The sequence below is a fragment of the Mastacembelus armatus genome, chromosome 22 (genome assembly GCF_900324485.2).
Source record: "Mastacembelus armatus chromosome 22, fMasArm1.2, whole genome shotgun sequence".
NCBI lineage: Eukaryota > Metazoa > Chordata > Actinopteri > Synbranchiformes > Mastacembelidae > Mastacembelus > Mastacembelus armatus.
Genome location: NC_046654.1, coordinates 2280155 through 2301181, shown reverse-complemented (window position 1 = coordinate 2301181; position 21027 = coordinate 2280155). Strand labels below are relative to the sequence as shown.

Below are 21027 nucleotides of genomic sequence, written 5' to 3'. Positions count from 1 at the left end.
TACTGTATATCCTGATTTCTCCATATCACCCAGAGGCCTTATCCCTTGTTTAACCTTAACAAACATGCAGGGGAAAGATTTCAATATGGGCCTTGATCTTACTGCAAGAAAAAGCTCCTTCACTCGTCGTATTCTGATTGGAGTGTTACGAGCTGCTCGTGCTCCATGAAGAGACAGGTGGCCAAGGAGACACCTGAATGCACGACCCTACGGTGAGAAGGGCTGCGGGCTCTGGTTTGAGACTTGCAGAACCGGTCCCAAAGCAGACTGAAACTGTTCAGGTGGCATGTGGTGGCCAGACACATCACCAAGACACCCATCTGTATGTAATTCTTGTATACATGATTAAATGTGCACCTTATTTAGGGCCCATATGTCTGCTTTAGCATCATCTGACAACCAGCCTGTTTGCTGTGTGTGTGTGTGTGTGTGTTGAGCTATGATGAAGCTCAGTTTATCCTCTTTAGACTTACTCTCATCTGATTTTTATTTTTATTTATGTCCATTTTTTAAAATTTTTTTATTGTGCAGCACCATGATGCTGCTCACAAACGGCGCTGTATAAATACAAACCCTAAACTGCATATTTTCTAGTCTGTAATTAAATATATCCTGTATATCCTGTCCCTCTGCCCCATCTATGACACTATATATAAGCCAACTATAACCTCGAACATGTCTGAGCAGCCAGAATGATGAACTTAATCCTCTCATCTCTTAAACACTCCCTCACCTATTCCCCTTGGGGAGAAAATGGTTAATGACATGGTAATCAAGCAATCAGAGAAGAACAGGATACAGTAGCCTGCAACACAAAATCACAGTCGCTACACGCTCTGAAAACAACCTTTAATTGAGCGTCTGATTAACGCTGGCGGTGAGAGGGTGGGTAACTCACGTCTCATAGAGATGCCCCCTCTCTACGCGCTGCTCCACGAAGGCCAGCTGCCGCACATGGAGGGTGGAGTGGGGGAAGGCGGCGTGCATCCAGGGCAACCCCAGCACCGACATCAGTATGTTAATGAGCCCAGAGAGCATCAGGTCCCAGTGATACGCCGTGCCCTTCAGCAATCTGAGGAGCAACACAGCACACAGTGCAGCACAGTCAACAACCTACTGCACAACAAAACACACACATACACAAGTTCATTTACATCCACAGATGATGCAAAAAAGCTGATTTGCATAAAATATTTAGACGTTCACACACGTGAGGAGTCAAACCACACACCCAAACACAAAGGCCATCGTTCTCCTCAGGTTAGTGACGCCCTTTAACACAACCTGGATAAACTTTCATCTGTTTTACTAAAATCTCTTTCAACATGTAAGTACATTCAAAATGCACGTAGTCCACTCTCACATATTATTATGCAAATCAAAGCATTTATCAACATTTTACTGATAATGACATTAAAAGCTGAGTGCGACATCACTGCAACTTCATTGTTAAAGAAAGACTGCAACCTTTACGATGCCACAGAAAATGTTCCTGCTCATGTTAGTGGAGGATCCCTGCTGTGCAGCTTGCCTGTTTCTTCAGGCGACTCTGCAGGAGGGCAGCGTGCATGTGTGTGTGTGTGTGTGTGTGTGTGTGTGTGAGATTGTGTGAGTGTGTAGGGGGGAATGTAAGTGTGTTTTTTTGGTGGTGGTTCATCCTAAAACTGTAAATAAGTCGTGTGAGGGGAGCAGTTGCTCTGTGCATCCTGCATTAAGTCTAAAAGCAGGATTTATCAGTTAATAGGTCTTTATTTTATTTTATTCAATTTCAACCAGAACGCAGATAATTTTGCAAGAAATATTCTGGTTAAAAGCTTGTTAGTCCATATTTAATCAAATAATGATGACAGAGCTTCTAAATAAATAAACTGTGCAGATCCAAAACAAAAACATCTTAGTGCAGGACAAATGATGAAAACAAATCCAAAAGTCAAGCAATAAAAAAATAAAGCCCCAGATAAAATAATCAAAACAACAGAGCAGGAACAGAAAGAGAAAAAAGCTTTTACAGCTTCTGTCCTATTATTAGTATCACATGAGGGTTAATTAATATCAGCTAACGGGGGTGTATGAATCTGACTTACGTCAGTTTGACTTGTGTGTGTTGAGTAAATATCATCACGACAGTGCAATTTATCTATCTATGAAAATATTATTAAAGAAATCACAATCCTCGATTAGAACAGACATTTAGATCCAGTCCAGTCCCAGCCAACGAACGTAGAAGCTCAAACATCGTGTTTTGGCTCTGAGGCGTCTGCAGAGAGACTGTGACGATTTGACTCAGATGTCAAGTTTCTGGCTCAGTTCCTCTGCGCTCCCTAACAGCTGACCCTAAAGTAGAGTCAGCTGACCCCTAAAGCTTCTTGGTGGCTTTTTGAAGGGTCACAGGAAAAGTTTAAATCAGACATTATAACCAAGTTGCACACTCACTATTCTACATCTCCAGCACAGATGGTGAAATGGGCGAGTCGAGTAAAATTCTTCAGGTGTCTGTATCAGAGGTGTACCTGTTCTCTGGTGCGTTGGTCAGCGAAACAACAATATTCTGGTCGATGAAGATGAGGATGGCCAGGAGGAAGCCGAGGCCCATCGCACTGAAGATGTTCATGAGCGACAGCCGCTCGAGGTGAGCCACGTTGAAGATGGGCCGGTTATGAACTTTAAAGACGGGAACTGTTTAAAAAAGAGGAAGAAGAAAACCTGTCACCATGAGGTTATTTTAACATAAACTTAGATTATATCACTGTAATATCAAGAATAAACATTACTCCACTGTAATGGGTAAAGAAAAACAACTGGACTGGTGATACTGGTGATGCTGTAAAGAGTGAGCTGCTCTAAAATCACTACAAATAATAATTTTCTCCTAGTGGCTGGATCTCTCATTTAGGACCGTATTCCCTCAAATGCTGCAGAATTAAGTGCAGTGGGTTAAATTTAGGAAGAACTGACAATACAATAATGGGTCTATTATCCTATGACTTATTGTCTCTGGAGGTAAAAGGACAGAAAATTGGCCAGGCACTTAAATTTAAATTCATTTGAGGGTTTGCCGCTCATCTCTGTGTATCTGTGTCGACCCCTGGTGAACAGCTGCTTCCTTGGCAACAATGAATGGAGACTCAAAATGATGCTAAACAATGGAGGATAAAAACTGAAAACCTCCAACGTATTTTGGCCCGTGCCTTGATTAAGGAACATAAAAAGACAATAAAGGCAGCAAATAAAGGAGGATTGACCATTAGGCAGATTGTCTACGACATAAACACGCTGTGAGTCTGAGCCCTTTAGCATTTTTGAACCAGAGTCTAAATCCTTTAAATGTAAATATACTCTGAAACAACCCTGCACTCACAGCTTCTTTACAATTACTTCATTCAGATTAACTTAGCTTTTTTTTAATTTAAAGCAAAAGAGCCAAAGTGAATGTTTCCAAAGAAAACACATAAATGTGTGTTTTTACAAAAAAAAACCCACCTTATGTCATTTCAAATAAACATTAACACATACGCAGATGTCTGAGAGCAATTCATTTTCCCTCTATTTGCCAAATCAGCAGCACAACTGCTCGTGACCTCGTCGTTCAATAAAAAAGGTGTTTGAAAAGGTGTTTATTAGGTACACCTGCTAAAACTCCTGCAGCCAATCCAACAGTCCTCAATAAATGATCCTCGATGAAGGTCATCATGTTCAGTTTGTGCTGAAACTGTTTTAGATAGTGTTGTTGAACTGTACTGCATATTTATAGATATATAGATATAGATATTATATATTATATATAGATATTATATCTATACATTATATAGCTAAATAAACCTATGGTTTTTAATACAGGTGGATAAAGATGTGTGCAATACAAACAGTGAGCTAAAAGTAATGCTGGTTAGGAAATATGGGGAACAATTCAGTTTGGGGTTCTGGTTCTCTTCTAAATGAACTGTGGCTCAGGATGTTTAGAGCAGATCATGCACTGATCGCTTTGTTCTGTTCCCAGCGACACCTGTCTTAGCGAGACAATGAACCCTAATTGCTTCCGATCGGAGTGGATGCTTCGCACGGCGTCTCTGCTGCCATTGCTGTGCGACTGTGTTTGTGCATGGGGGAAGGAGCTTTGTTCCAAATTGCAATAATGAAAAGTTGTGAATCCAATACAGCTGTGATTTTTGCCTATGACTGGCTTCTTCACAGCAACAACGTCCAGAGCTAACGGGTTTGTTTCAGAAAGTCATCTATAAAAATAAAACACTATAAATGTTAATATTTTAGGTATTTGTGCTTTATACTACAGTGTCTTAGAAATTCTGTAAAATATCAACAGCTAAATATCAATTATGTTTATAATTTAGTAATGTTTCAATTCTCAAAAAAAGCTCAATGCACGGACGAGTTTACCAGTAACAGCTCTGGTTGGAATCATTTTGCTCAGTGCTCATTAAAAATGACCACTGTGGCCACTTCATTTGAGCTCATAATTGAATTATGACTCTTCGATCCAAAAGTTTAATTGCAGCTATGGTGAAACGAGTTGTTGCAGGCCAGTAGATACGCTCTGCGCTCGTTGGATGCATCATTTTTATTTAGCATGGAAAAATGTAAATGCTTTCTGCAGCACTAACTGTTCAGCGAAGCGGCACATGATACTAACGCTCAATGTCACTGAAAACGTAGGAGCCGATGAAGGAGAACAGGAGCACCGAGATCGGCAGGGCGCAGTCCGACAGCACCTCCCTCACTTTGGCGTGCAGGAACGGACTGAAAGAGAGAGAGTGAGCAAGGAGAGACAAATAATAAAGGAACACAATTACTGTGGACAAGACAAGGACAATGGCTGCAATACTGACACTGTTTAAGTACCTTCGTTCGCCTTTTGCTTACACAATTGAATCCGGCTTTGAGGCTGATTTGATTACTGGGAGCAATCAGAAGTAGAATATTAAAGCTTATTAAATCACAGGCTGGAACAGAAGCTTCGACTGAAAAGAGAGCTTTGTAAGAGCCCGTCTGGAAAGTTCCTGCAAGCCCCGACACTCCTAGCGATCCGGTCCCACTCAGCAGTATTCATTCTTGCCGGTGGTGCTCCCATCCAAACATCCCCAGTGATTTATCTACACATACCTCCTTTTGAACTGGTAGAGAGTGTAGCCCATCCACAACGTCCCGAGCATTAGCAGGAGGCAGAGGACAGGCCTCTCCCGAGTGCACTGGATGAAGGATTCAGGGAGGGCATTGAGTGCCAGCCCAGCCGCCGCTTCACTCCTGTTTCCTCCCAGCAGGTCTCCACCCTGAGGGAAGTCCTCCATGCTCCTGTTAGCCAGCGTCGGGGACTGGTAGTATCTGTGAAAGACTGAATCACAACCACCGCATTCAGTTACAGCAGGGAAAACAACCATACATGGCGTGACCCTGGGACTGGTGGGTTAGTCTTTCACTTGACCTAACGTATCTCAAACGCTGCTGATGGTGGTGGTGAAGTCATTTTGTGAATTCTTCCTCTAGCCCTACCCCGAGTTAGACATTTGAGTCTGTTAAAGGTCTGGATTAGTCATGTGACTGGGTTATTCATGTTGGTCTTCAGGATGATTTATAATAACTGAAGTTATCCCCTAACTCTTACATCCTTGAGCTCGGCACTAATCAGCAGGTTTTAAACATGAGACCGTAACGTCAGCATGTTAAAACTGTCCCTGTGAGCATGTTAGCATACTTTCAGCTAAAAGCACCACTGTGCCTAAGTACATTTGTGTTGCTTATGCTGCAGCCAGCACAGAAACCTGAGGAAAAGTGCTAAATTTAGGTAAAATGTTGGATGAGGAGACACGGGCGACAAGGACCGTAAACTCTGCATGTGGAGCTGGAGGAGAGAAAGAAAACTCAGCTGAGCTCTGGCTCTGCACTAAAAACCTCATCAAGCAGATCAACTCTAAAAGAGCCACTCAAGGCACACAGCCTTATTTTACTTCGGCTCACGTGTGTGATGCTGCTACTGTGATCCCGGTTCTGTCATAAATATCGAACCTGTTTAAAATAACCATAACAGGCAGCAACTGGATCAGAACAGTTAAACAGCATGTGCTGTATGGTTTTATCTCTGGGCTGGACCAGCGTTAGACTCATTAGTGTTAACGTGTGTCTGGTCCTGTTAACGAGCTCTATGCTGAAGGCTGGGGTGCTAAAACCAGTAGAGCAATGCTTTCCCGACTATTTTAAATAAGGAGGAGGACAGCCTGGTCTGCAGGAGCGCTAATAAGTAGAAAGTCATCACCTGCATGCAGACCTGTTCATCCAACCTGGAGGAAGTTACTGGGAAGACAAAGTCGTAGAGGAGACTGGATACAAGACCCCAAAAATGTTTTCATTCTTGTTACTGGAAAATATTTTGGATGAAAAGTGTCAACAGAGCAGCACAGGTTAATGTTATGGTAATGGCACATGGCCCTCGGAGCATATTTTACAAATGGTTTCTGAAAATTGAACTAGTGCGCTGGCAATCTCCAAAACAGGACGACATCACATTCAAAATAAATTACATTCAGCTATCGTCACCTCATTTTTTGGAAATTAAATTGTGTAAAATATTTATGATATGCTAAGATGAGGTCCACTACAGGCAGGGGTGGTGTAATATGGCTGCAGGCTGGGTCTAAACTCTGGACTGATCCATTTACATCAGTATCTCTCTCAGCACCACAGTAACAGGGGAACTGCTGTGTTTTTTCTGCATCTCCCTCACTAAACTATTGAAAGGGCTTCATTTGGGTTGGATCCTGCTCGTCTCAGGATTTTGTGCGGTCTGTTATTATCTATTTACAGTGAATTAACAATTAGTGACTACTGGAAAAATTAAACCACAATAAATTCCCAAACACCATTTGTTTTTTGATAAGAGCTCCGTCTGCACGACTGTTTTTATTTATTCGCCGGTTTTTAATTAAAAGGATCTGAATGATTAGCTGAAGAGATCTTATGACTATCAGTCAACACGGGACTCTTCAGTGGATTGATAAGCTCCTCACATAAAGATTCAGCTGAAACACAGAACAAATTTACAACATTTTGAGGATTTCAAGTATTTTGTCTCACTAAAGTGAACTGCTTACAAATTAGAAGTCAGTGTGAGGCCAAGCCACATTATTGTAGGACTGGTGGTGGATCTGGCTGCAGCACGATGGTGGTGTTAGCACCGATTCTGATTAGTCAGAGCGGCTACAGCGTTAAAACCAATGTGACACTGTGAAAACAGCAATGGAAGCAAGCCGCGGCCTCAGAAACATCCGTCGTGTGTGTGTGTGTGTGTGTGTGTGTGTGTGTGTGTGAGGGACTTACTTTTCACTGTGCCTTTCATTGCATCGCCCACAAATGCAACAGAAATAAACAAAGCAATGACCTCCTCTGTCGACCTGGAAAAAACACAGAAACATTATAGAGGTGACAGGAAAGGCTGTTGCATTATAGTAAACAACAACAGGCAGGTTACTTATAAACACACTTCAGTATTTTCTATATTGAAAAGAAAATTAAGAAAGAAAAAGCTTGGCCAAAAAAGCAAAATAATATGTTTCAAATAAATTAAAGTAATTTAAACGCTTAACCCATGAGACACAACTAACGTATAACCACATACATACAAACGTACTGCAGCTTAGAGCAGCGACAACTAATCGATTAGTCGATCAGCAGGAAATTATTTTCATAACTGAATAATCATTTAAGTCATAATGCACAACATCAGATATAAAGAACATGTAAGAACTGATTTTACCTGTGTGTGTGTGTGTGTGTGTGTGTGTGTGTGTGTGTGTGTGTGTGTGTGTGTGAGATACCGTTTGAAGAGCTTCATGAGCAGGCTGACATTGAAGATCCCCCCCAGGATGAGGAAGAGACAGTTCCACAGACCAATGCAGGCATAGAAAGCTGGGAAGTCCAGGTCGTAGTCGTCGCAGATTCCTCGGATCACTGTGAGGTCACACACACACACACACACACACACACACGCACACACACACAGAGATAAGCTGTATAAAAACAGGTTTACTGTTTACCTGGTTTACTGATGGCGTCTTTGCATGTTAATGAGCCCACAGGAAACATTATAACTGACCCCCTCCCACACTGAAACAACTTGCCACTGTGTGCACACACTAGCAGAACCATCAATTGGCTAATATGTGTAATATCAGACAACAGAAACGAACCAGTAAAATGATTCATCCCTTCCAAAATATTCACAAATGATTCAGTCGTGTAGGAGAAACTTAGTGTGACGAATAAACAAACAAGGAGCCAAGAGAAGGGCACTGACTTCTGAATGCAGATGCTTCAAAAATTCCATAAATTAACAAAAGACCAATGTTGCTGCTGTGGTGAAAACATAAACGGCTTCTCTCTCATCAGAGATTGTTTTTACACACACACACACACACACAAAGGGGGAAACTAGTGTATTTCATAGCAAACATACAAAGGACAAAAGAATCGTGGTGCATTTGTCAAAACCAAAACAATTTTGGTGTAATCTTGAGCAGATCTGTGTGCACTTAACAATCAAGCCTTTGTTGCGCTCAGATATGCTGCTGTGGAAATGTGCTATAATTATTCCCATGAGAATGTGCTTTGTATGGTTCTAACCCATTTACTTCAAAGATCATCCCTCCGCAAACCCAGCAAAAATCCTTGGTATTAAATCACTGCCCGTTCTGCAGCTTCCAGCCGTCAAGATCGTTTAAGTTCCAACCAGCAGACCACTGCTGTTGGCTAAAACCCATACAACAGTTCATATGTTGTTCTCTCTCTGCAGTGAATATAACATTTACATGTTCGTGTATGTGACGAACGGGTTTCCTGACCCATAGAGCCCTGAAACCAACCATTACATAACATCAGCGAGGAAGAAAAGGTTCTTTCTTCATCCCTGAAAAACATTTTGGGGGGATATGTGCCGCTTGTCTGCTCTAGAACACTCACCAGGGAAATATGTGTGAATAAACGGCTAAAATGATCCAAACAGTGCTGGTAAAGGAGAAAGCACATGAGGACGCAGGAGTTTCTAACTGCTATTCTACACAGCTGGGTGTCTCCTCTTGAATTTTGACGTAATCTCATTACTCCACCCGCCCCCGGCCTCCATTCCAAATCATCCGTCAGCAGAAACGGTGAGGAGATTAGTGTGTTTTGGCGAGGCTAAGCCGATTGGAGAAGGGGAAGCCTACCGCTGATGAAGATGGCGAGGGGGGCTGTGGTTAAAGGGATGACCAGAGGAGAGCCGGCGAACAACGAGTAGATCACGCCGCCGATGCTCTGGCCAATGATAGTCTTCCGAACATCTGGACACAGAGGACACACACACACACAGAGAAAACTCAGAAGAAGAAATGCAGGTACCTGTGCACGAGCGACTGCCTGGTTCTTCTGCACGGAGATCTGCAGATCCATTTGAGGTAAACAGGCTACACTAATCAATATCTTTATGTACCGTTAAAAGACATGACTACTCATACTGTTAAAGCACCATTCACACTAACCCACAGACGTTTATCACACATGTCATGTGTGTCTCAGTCAGCTGGTCAGAAAATTAATGACATTACTCACGAAGCCGTTAAGGGACTGGTAGTTTAGTCCCTTTATAACACTGTGTACACAGCGAGGTTCACTGGTGGTTCTTACAGTAACATTACCAGTCCTGTGAGGACATTTCCATGGAGGAAATAATTGTATATATTATATTCCAGTGTCTGAGAAAGGTGTTCACGTGTCTACGTCCGAGAGTGGTCTCATACCGATCTCACCACGTGTGCTCTCGTCATTGAGGGAGCCGAAAGCGATGGCAGGGAGGAGGATGGCGATGTAGAGGAAGATGGCCGTGGTCATGTACTTCAGCAGGGTTTTATTACTGCCAACGACACCTGAGACGAGACAAACACATGAGTCATATTCACCTCATAATGGAGCGGAGGAGGCTCCACACTTTAATTTCAAAATGGCAAAAACATCAGCATCATCACTCAGTGCCTCTACAATATGGAAAATCCAGTGCATTACGGTGAACCTCTTCTACGAGGCCTTACACTCACTGCCCTTTTTAAAATATAAGTCATTTGTTTCAGTTTTGTGTCATCCATCATTTTATAAGCAGAGTTATGACTTTTATCCAAATGATGAATAACTCATTTTGGAATAAAACACTCTAATTGGGCTCTAATATGATCACATGGATTTTGGTCCTGTGACCTTCTTCAGATCATTATCTGATGACACAAGACAGAAATATCTGTCTTTTGTTACAGCCCAGTGAACGTGTTATGAAACGAGAAATGACTGATGGAGAGCATCTGATGGGAAGAATCCAGCTGGAAAATATTCTCCTCAAACGCACTTTACTACGCTCTACTTTAAGTTTTCTTCTTACAATCAAGGTCAACTGAGTCAATTTATTTGGTTTAATTAAGTAGTTTTCAATCGCTTTAAAACAAAAAAAACCTCTTCACAAGCATCTCTGGCAGGAGCTGCGACTATTTACTTTGTCAACATGACAAAATGCTAAAGATCAAGCAGCTTGTGTACATTTATTTGACTACAGACAAAAAAAACGCTTTTACATTTTCTGATCAGCCAATAAAACCACCAGGCTGAGATGAGACTGCAGTGGGAATGTACAGGCCAGTGTCCTTGTCTGATCGCTGGGGAAATTACAGGAGCATATGGGAGCAGTGAGACACGTGAGTCATTTTAGCAGAAGTCGTCTGTGGATGTGACACAGACGCAGCACAGATGTATCTGAGGTAAAGGGTGACAGACAAATGAGGAGCTGCCAGAGGCCCCTCTAGTGTGGCATAATATGGAAGATGATTCAGTCTCACTACAAGTCCAGGTCCAGCCTACCATCTGTGAAGTCAGAGGGGTACAAAGGCAGCCTGCGGCACAGGTCCTCGTAGATCCCCCGACCGACTTTGAAGAAATCTTTACACTGTGGGCAGAAGAAAAAACACAGAGTCTCATTGATGTGAAGTAACTGAAAATAAAATCAATTCCGGTTCAACCTGTGTCACCTATTGACGAAAAAAAGAGACGGCAACCTGCAGCTGTAGACAGGCCAACGTGCCCCAGCTATGCACAAGGAGAGTAAAACTGCAGTTCTCTGCCACCTCCAGCCTCAAAGTGACACAAGCGCAGTTTATTTTCCTAAAGCAAATATCGGTTAGGTCTGTGTGCCATCATGTGACCTCCGTCTTCCAGGATTGAAGAGAGAACGAGGTTCGTTCTGATCAAATCTGATTTGTTCAGTTGGAGAAAATGTGTTGGATGCAGAGGCCAATTCGTGCAGATTGACAGAAGCAATTTGAGTATTAATCATCACCGAATGTTAGTGTTTCAAATTTAGTTTAAATTTCGATTTGTGTGGTGACCTCCAAATATAATGCTGTTGGCATGAAAAGCCTGAAGCTGTGCCCGACCCTGGGTGCTCTTTTTATTCCACAATCATGCCATTTGATTAAAAATCGCCCATTTGATGATTCAGCTACGTTGCCGGTGATTCCACAGCTCTCTGAAAAATGATTTAAATCATCAAAACTTAGTCCAAGAAAAGCTTTAATTGCATGATACAAAACACAGTAAGCAAGAGCAGCATGGCTGGATTTAGACGTGCATTTAACAAAGATCCCCGCGTCCCCAAAACGATAAAGAATGACGGAGAGATGCCAGCAACAGCGAGGGAGAGAAGATTTAGTATATTTTTAGAGACGTCAGGAGGAGGATGGGTGGGAAAGAGCCACCGGATTCCGAAGGAGACATGAAGTGCTTCTTAAAAAGATGACGTTACAGTAGATAGGGAGTCATTGTGCAGCTGTGACTGAGCTTATTAAGTCAATTATCCAATTACCAATGTTGCATTATGCAATTACACAGCACAGGTGATGAGGGGTGGAGGTAGGACGATGCTTTTTCCTCCTGTATCATCCTGTCATTAAAAAAATAGTTTGGACAGATTTCGGCAGAGCAGAATAATTTACCCCAATGTAAACAACGTCAACACCCAACAGGCCGGCTGGGTTTATGGAGCCACACATGCTTATTCAGCCGTTAACGCCCTATACGTCGTGAAATCATTTACTAGTATATTGTGTGTGGAGCCTGATGGGCTGCAAAAGTCTGAGAGAGGAATTACTGTCCACCTGTTGGCCATTTGTTCTGAATGGTTGATAGACAAAACAACATAAAGCCTTGGCCTTGTTTCTTAAAGTACAGGAAGAAAAGCGGCAGGTGGTCTGGAGTAAATTTCTCCTGAGGAAGGAGGTGGAGAAGGCAGGGAGCTCCCTTGGTATCATGGTTCCATCCCATCTTTCTCCTTTCCCTTCATCTGTCTTTGTCTATACATCTCTCTTTCACTGAGCCTCTCAAGCATAAACACCTAAGAAAACCCTCTGCTATAAAAAAAAAAAAAAAAAAAAACACAAGGGGAAATGTCTGGGAGCTCCGGCCTGTCAACGGAAACATTAGGAGGAGATGTTGGTCTGTGGCACTGAGCACAGTCCCTCTGGAGGGGTGTGTTAATGTGTGTGTGTGTGTGTGTGTGTGTGTGTGCGTGTGTGCACATGCACGTGGAGCTAAAGGGTGAGGAGCCCTGACAGGACTGTGAGAGATGTAAGGTCATTTACCCACTGAGGAGGCCTGGCAGGAGCTGATGCTGATTGATTAGAGGGAGAGAAAAGATGGAAGAGTCAAGCCAGTCAAGCGAGGACAGGAGGAGGAGGAGGAGGAGGAGGAGGAGGAGGAGGAGGAGGAGGGTTAGAGAGGGAGAAAGAGATGGAGTTTTTTTTTTTTTTTAAAAGGGGTTAAGAGTAAATGTATGTGCATAGCTTCGTCTATTAGAGCCCTGTCAGGAAAAAAACAAGTGCCAAAAAAATACTAATAATAAGTGGAAAGTGAAGGAGGAAGATGAGGATGAGGAGCACAGGACGAATATTAACAGGTTGTGCACACACAGCTGACACACACATGCAGCAGCCCACCTTGAGGGGCTTGTGACTGCGGGGGTCGGTCTCCTCCTTCCCCAGAGCGGTGGGCTGCTGGTTGACTGCGGTCAGCTGCTGCCTCTGGAATACCAGCGCCTCCTTAAACTCCTCCTGCGTCTTTGTCTCCAGCAGCTTCTGTCTGAACGAGATGTCGGAAAAGAGGGTGGCAAACGTCCTGCCCAGCTCCATCGCCGTCTTAGTGCTTTTCTGCGGAAGAGCACATGGACGTAGTTGGACATTATATATACTTTCTGCACAAACTGCAGCCTCCAGAATAATCAACCAACACCTTCCTGAAACAAAGCTAAAGCTAATAAGCTGCTAACTGAGTTTTCTGATTCATCTATTCAATGAAAAACCCATGTTTAGTTGCAAATACATCAGAGATATAAGCTTTGTCTCGACCCCAAGCTGCTGCACTCGCAAACAGGCAGGTTCTTGGAGTTTTGTGGGGGATTCTGTCAATAATTCACATCCGCTGTCATAATGTAATGCTGTCACAAGTCCCAAAGTGCGACGTAGTGAATGTAATACTGTCCTGGCAGGCTCTGAGACAGTGTGGTGCCAGGCGAGCCTTGTTAGCCAGGTGGTGTTGATAGCAGCATAGCCGGGCTCGGTGCGTACAGCAGCAGCTGCGGCAAACACAATAAATAAAGCCTTTAAGCTTTTCCACACTGGTTAATCTGAAGATGCCGTTTCTGTGTCAGACTATAGGTGACACTCGGCCTCCTCCATCGGACAGTTTGCAGTTGGATTTACAGCACATACGACATAGTCCGGCAAAAAACAAGCCTAATTTAGAGCTAAACACAAACACGTGCTGATGGGGATTTCATTAGTTTCCAGTTAATATCAAAGTCTGTACAGAGTTTCATGATAATCAATCACCACTAGTGTCTTGTTTACTTTTTAACTAAACCGATATTTGAATAATTTTCTCCACTTTGACAGAAACGTTTGTGTGGCACACAGTAAACCTGCAGCTACCTGGAGGGTCAAAGTTAAACACTGCCAATCATTTTGTCCTGTTCTCGTTTGAAAAGCACAACACAGGTGCAGTTCTGATGGTTCCACTCATCCAGGTTTTGTTGGGTAATGGATTTTTGTATTAGTACTTCTGCTTGTCACGCTGTGGTGATGGGTACTGGATAAAAGCTTGGCAGTTAAAGTCAATGTGCTGTGGTGCAGTTGTGCGAAGGTTTTTATCTTTTGTTTGTTGATAATTAATTTTGCATCTACCGTCATTAAGTGTGTGATATTTTGATTACTGCCTGGATGACTGAAGTAAGATGCTCCCAGGGCCTTCTTTATAAAACAGTCATTTAAAACGTTAATGATTTCAAGTTAAATACTACACCCAAAAAATATCCAATGCTCAAATTTTCCATTTTGTTATTTTAATATATTTTATTTTGTTGTTCCAAAAAGGAGATATGAGCAACGTCCTCATGTCAACTGTAAAGGGCATACTAAAAAATTAGATTTTTTTGTTTTTTTATCCATTAGATTGATTTTATGTAAAAACTACTGAAATACACATAATCTATTCATCTACCTGTGAGTTTAAAACAATCTTTGCTATGCCAGTACATTTCTGAACACAATACTTGAGCTGGAGCTTCACAAGTATAAGGAGGTAACAGCAGAACAGTAACAGAAATAGCTATGTCAATGTAAGATGATGGGTTTGGAACATACTAAACATACACATTAATGCCAGGGATGTGGATTATACTGCAGTGGATATTACTGTTTTTCCATTGAGTCTGGGTCTCTACTGAATCCCAGTTAACTATAGCTGCCTCGTTCCACAAAGGAGGGAGCTGCAAACACTTCACAGTCACCTTTCAGAAGCTATTTAATACTTAAAAGACTTTTTTTTTTTTTTTGGTGGAGGATTTATTCAAGTTTTGAAGGTCAGTAGTTTGATTAACCATTCAGAGTGGGAAAACGTGGGTGTAGAGAGTGAGTGGCAGAAACATCAAAACAGAGGGCAGGTCCTCAGACTAGCAAAAGAGCTAGGAGAGTTTCTTTTAAGGCAGCAAAGCATTAATGTAATAGACATGTTCAGATGCGAGTTTGTTAATGAGAAACAACAGTATTATTGAAGAAAGGCCGTGTCTCTGTTGCACATTCAGTCTGGATAAAAAAAGAACACTATTCTGTGCAGCTCTCTAAATGGTAGGAGAAGGAAATATGGAAAGACCACATACATTTGCCAACCAAAAGAATTCCTATTATCATTACCATCATTCCCCTTCAAAGATTTTTTTTACACAGAAGCAGTCAGCATCAAGGATAATTGAGACATAATAATGCTTTATGTTTACTTGGGGCTTAGATTAATGTCTGTGAATGCCATTAGTGGTCATGACTGCTGCCTGCAAGACTGGCAAGGAGGACGCCGGAAGCACTAAGGAGAGACACAAACACAAAGGAGGCTTCATAGGAAAACCAGAAACCAAAGCAAGAGAAAACATGATGCTGTTAGCTGTGGCATCGCTGATTGCCAGGGTCACTCCACCCTCCAGCTGTTCCAAAGTTTGATGGTGTGTCGGTAAACACCTCGGGGGATAGCACAGTAAAAGCATCGGGATTTTTTTTTTTTTACAGAACAGTGGCCGAGGACTGGAAGGGGTTTCCATCTAAAGTGGGTAAACAATCAGAGCTAGATCTGGAAACAGGGGAGTGATGTGCGGCCATGCATGTACTCTGTGTGTGCACACAGGTGTGTGTACGTGTGTGTGTGTGTGTGTTGAAAGCTCAGGATGAAGCAGGGAAGACAGGAGGTTGAGTGGTTTCATGGGAAGTAGAAAGAGTTCACCTTTGATGGGAGGGGAGGGTATTACAGGATATGTGGTGCTCTCCATCAGCTACAATGAGCTCTTCAGAGCCGCAGAAAACTGCAACCCTGTGCACAACAGTGACCCGAAAGGTTCAGCCAACAGGACACTCACGCCCACGTGAGACCCTGAGAGGCTCTTGGACTCAGGTCAGTTCAGCACACATTTTGCAAGTTAGTGTCTGTATCAGTTTCAGACATGTTGGGGAACTAAAACATGAAACTGGTAGCATATGACCTGGATGGAAAAACTAGTACTCTAAGAAGTATTAGTTACACAGGACAACAGGATTTATGTCAAACCCAACATTCTGTACTATTTAATCACTGGTTATTACTTTAATTACTGTGGCAGGTAATCAGCAGCTCACACACTCACACAGCAGGTTTTACTGACAAGTTGAAAAGTTTGGGCATTTCTGAAAAATATGAAAAAGCAAAAAAGTTGGTGATACTCATTTCGCTTTAAATGCTGATAATGAAAGCAGGGGATGCATAACCTGATCCTATGGTGGGTGGGATTTTATTAATCCATGCACCTGCAGCTACCACACCTTTCAGGACTTTTAGTTTTAGGCAAAGAGCAATAGAAAAGAGAAATGTCTGCATGTGGAAATAAATTATCAGTGAGTTAATAAATGAACAAATGTTTCTGCTAGTGAGCATAAATACAGTGAATGATACTGTATAAAGAATAGATGAAGGGATAATTAATAAAATATGAACAAACACCTCCAAATGCCTCAGTGCTCCACCACAGACTGATAAATCCCACATATCACTTTCTCCCTCCGGGGGCGGCAGTTACCATTTTGAGTGGGGCCAGTATCAGGATGACATAGCGGACCTCGCAGCAGTTCTCTCCCCAGTTTTGTGGCCTCTCCAGGCGGGAGATGCACACGTGACGCCTCTGGAGATGCTTCACGTTGCAACTGGAGCAGAGAGAAGGAGAAGGAGGAGGTTTTATAAATGCCAGTGTCTCACCTCACCAGCAGCAACCTTCATTTCCATAGATTAACCTCTTTCTCTGCAGCAACAGTTAAGACACTATTAAAATGCACTGGGCGAGTCTGTGTCTATGTGAATGCAAATGGACATACATACTGCAGACACACTCACACATTGTCCCTGTCCAATGAAAAGCATGTACCGTATCTCCAGATCTGGTTAGTTTGAATCTTCAGATAAACTGAAGCATTAAATTTCTTTAGGGCTGATTTTCTTCAAGTTGCTATTTTCACACAGCGGCAACAAATATTGTACATGTTTTAGCAATAATACTATTTATAAATACTTTTATTATTGTTGTTACTTGCCTTGCCTTTATTTTAAGTCATACAGGGCAACGATGTGAAATGTATTAGAAAATGAATCATTGTGTTGATTCATTTTCTGTTGTTCAACTTTTTGATTAACTGACTAATGATTTTTAGCCCTAAATCACACACACACACACACACACACACACACACACACACACACACACACACACACACACGTGGCTTACAGGATGCACAGCCAGGACTGCTGGTACTGGACCCCGGTGGCAGTGGCCGTCACCCCCTGGATCGTCTCTGACAGCAGGTGGACTGCAGGGCAAAGGTCAGAGGTCAAACACATTAGCTGAGACTAACATGGTGTTGAACTCCTCCTTTAATGTGTCTGCTGCTGACTGTGCTACGTGCTCATTATCACATTTACAGGAGTGCTTATGTGTTTCTAGCCCAGTGTGTAAAATGCACTGAAATCTAGCGTTTTATCTGCGGTGCCAAGTCTCTCAACGTGAAGTCTACATCACAAGAGTCTAACAAGCTCGCCTTCTGCTTTATATGGTGTTGCCAGTCTGCACTGTGTGCAAACACCACGACAACCTAATAACGCTGTCCATCCAACCCCAGAAAACACCAACGCTCGTGTTAGCAGATTAAAAAAACACATTTCATAACTGCCATGTTTACCAACCATTAAACATGAGCAACCAGGGGAACAGCTTGGTGCCTCCTAATAAGAGGAATCTCCCTTTCAAATTCTCACGCTGTGAGCAGTTTTCTGGGGGATATTCTTCAGCAGCCCCGACTATCCCAAACCCCTCAAGAAGATTCTGCGTGCTTTGGCTCTGCATCTGCTTTGACTCATCAGTACCAGGCAAATTACAGGGTGGAAATGTTTTGTATCGTAAGCAGCGGGGACGATCATTTCCATATCACTCCCATTTCCCCTGCCAGTGGTTTCTCTCTTTCTTTCTGTCTGTCTTTGTCTTTCCCTCCATCACTCTCCCTTTCTCTCCCTCTGCCATGCCGTCTCATCAATAAAGTATCTTCCATTCATGCCAGAAAATGATGGGTGTCACCATGACAACAGTATCACAGTGCTCGAGGAGTGAGAGAGCCAGGAAGGGAGAATAAGAGGGGGGGGGGGCAAAAGACAGAAAGAAATAAGAAAGAGAGCATGTAGATAAAGAATAAGACGAGAAGAAAGGATGAAAAAAGCCTGTAGAAAAAAGAGGACGACAAAAACTGGCATGTAGGGAAGAAATATTGGAGGCAGAGAGCGAAAGAGAAAGGAGAGAGAGGAAGAGAACAAGAAAGAGGAGAGATGCAGAGTGAGAAAAAAAAAACAGGGAGAGGGAAAAAGGCTGGGGATGGAAAAATGAAGTCTCACAAATAAAGAACATTACAAAATTGAGAGTGAGACGAGATGAAAGAAGAGTGAGAGGGTGACGGAGGGAGGAACAGGGACAGAGAACTAGAAGGAGATGGACTAGGATTGAATTCAATTAACAGCAGTGTAAGCCTAAGAGACATGTAATAATCAAAAACCATCCGAAATTCTCACTGACGTCAATGAGTACGGGGGGTGAGGAGATAGAAATGTAGAGATACAAACAGAACAAAAGAGATTAAAAGATAAAGAGAGGGATGGATGAGGACAAGAACAGAGACAGGGATTACAGGAGAGAACAATGAAGACAAGAAAGAGACAGGCGATCTGTGTGCATGGCGAGGTGACGGTAGTTTTCCATAGGTGGTCAATGTCAGACCATCTGATACGAACCAACACTGTCCTTTCTGAGAGACACAGTTTTGGTGCTTTATGTGCAAATGTTTCGGGGGATTGGAGCTGACTGGCATCAGTTTGGCTACCAGGCTCACTAACATCTGCTCATACTGAAACTTACTTGTGTAATATGGTTGCGAAACTAAAGTACAGTAGCAAATCCACACAGTTGTACATTATCCAGCTTCTGGTCAAACACTTGGCTGTATCACAGTCCCTGCATTCTCCTCCGCTGCTTGTTTTTCCATGCATGTATATAAAGGTCCCCTCCAGACATCTTTAATGACATAGTAAAAGTCTCTGCTTAGAATAGGAATTTATGTCTTCTCTGCTCTTTATTGAGTTGAACATTTCTAAATTTACATCTGCTCCAGTCTCACTCATTGAAAAAAATCACGAATCTATGAATATGCAAATATTGCTGCTGGAGGGTTCAAGTATCCACATCCCAGCTGAACAGCTCCCAAACCAGTTTTTATGTCACAAGTCATGCTCGAACATACATGTGTTCGAGAGAAACTTTCCTCCTTCAGCAGAAGAAAGTGAAAACAGCCTTCTGCTGTCAAAGATCATTCTACATATCGAAGTGGACTCGGGGTTTTTAAACAAAAAAAAAAAAGAAGGAAGTTAGTAAATCCTGAATATGAGATCATTTCCATTCCTGTATCAAATTGACTGGGCAGTGGTGAAATTTGTGATGCTGCACATCAAAGTTTAGTCTGACTGAACTTTTTTCCTGCAAAATCTGCAGTGTGTGAAGTTCCCTTTGTATGGGCTAACTTAATTACGAATAATGAGTGAACCTGACGTTAAAGGAGAGGATGTGTGTGTGTGTGTGTGTGTGTGTGTGTGTGTGTGTGTGTGTGTGTGATCAAGTGGGAGACCAATTAAGACATGCACATTTGATACTTGTCACTTATGTGAAGATTTCTGCACCGTTTCATCAGCTTGGCTATGCAAACACCACTGTTTCCCCACAGAAAAAAAAAAAATCACTGATGTTCACACGCAGCATATCAAATGTGACAAACTTCAATGGAAAGTGATGAAAAATGTGAGGAAGGCAAGACTGGATGGCAATGGATTGCTCTTTTGATGTTTCTGGATTCTTGGTGAATTCTTTAACTGCATTATCCACACGGTTTGGCTGACGGGGGGGGGGGGGGGACACACAAACAGATTGCAATTTCTGTAAATCACATGAGCATAATGCAGTCTGTCACGAATAAGACGACATGAATCAATAAATATGCTAAACCTGTCAAGAGACGGTGGTTGGCAAATCTACAGACGTGTGCAGGCACCAAAAACACAGGGATTGACGGTTTCTCTGTCAATGCATGGCACACTCAGAGGTGCCATGCCTTCACAGCATGTGTTATGGAGGTGCTTAAAACACAGATATATGTGTATTTGGTTTCCATCATAGCAGCACACAGAGCTATGATGCCACATGGTGAGGACTGGGTCAATTATATAACCGTTTTATTTTATTTCTTGTGTGCCAAACCTACTTGGCAATAAATTTGATTCGGACTCTACAACAGGAATTACCTGAATATCTCCAATAGAAGATTACTCAGGAAGTTAGTTGATCCCCTTTACAGTATTCACACAAAACCAGCTTTCCAGAAACAACCGATAAACATCACTGGACGACAAGTAGATATATTTCTGGTGTCTGTAATCATGTGACGACTCAAATGACAGATCAACCCAGTCCTGAGCATGAACAGGAGCACAAATGGCACACTGATGGTGATTGGTACAGAAGCAAACCACTGATTGCAGCCTCATGGCAGCCGATGCTGACATTTTCATCCAATTAGCACAGCTTACCGTCGTCAAAGAAAACGAAACTTTGAGACTTGTCTGCATGTGGAGAAGGAGGGAGAAAAAACAAGAGGTGAGGGGAGCAGCTTCTTGGATTTTATACAAACATACGCAAAGAAGAACACAGCCATATACACACACACACACACACACACACACACACATATAGACACACTTTCTTGTTCACAGACACACACATAAATATTTCTGCTGAACAGAAGCTTCATTTCCTGCTCCCCTTTACTTCATGCATATTAAATATCATTTTCCAGAGAAAATCCC

General features: G+C 42.5%; 1 protein-coding gene across 2 annotated transcripts in view; it reads right to left on the bottom strand.

Moving 5' to 3' along the window:
• The window catches only part of slc4a11 (solute carrier family 4 member 11), a 62511-nt gene that overhangs the window by 4816 nt on the left and 36668 nt on the right, over window positions 1–21027 (bottom strand). For both annotated transcript variants that reach the window (XM_026304744.1, XM_026304753.2), the window contains exons 6-17: window positions 17363–17444; window positions 16664–16787; window positions 13011–13220; window positions 10882–10966; window positions 9780–9905; window positions 9210–9323; window positions 7824–7956; window positions 7327–7400; window positions 5119–5347; window positions 4649–4755; window positions 2511–2676; window positions 899–1072 (exon numbers count right to left, since the gene is read on the bottom strand). In XM_026304744.1, the coding sequence (XP_026160529.1) occupies window positions 899–1072; window positions 2511–2676; window positions 4649–4755; window positions 5119–5347; window positions 7327–7400; window positions 7824–7956; window positions 9210–9323; window positions 9780–9905; window positions 10882–10966; window positions 13011–13220; window positions 16664–16787; window positions 17363–17444 (1624 nt within the window). The remainder of the gene's footprint in view (window positions 1–898; window positions 1073–2510; window positions 2677–4648; window positions 4756–5118; window positions 5348–7326; window positions 7401–7823; window positions 7957–9209; window positions 9324–9779; window positions 9906–10881; window positions 10967–13010; window positions 13221–16663; window positions 16788–17362; window positions 17445–21027) is intronic.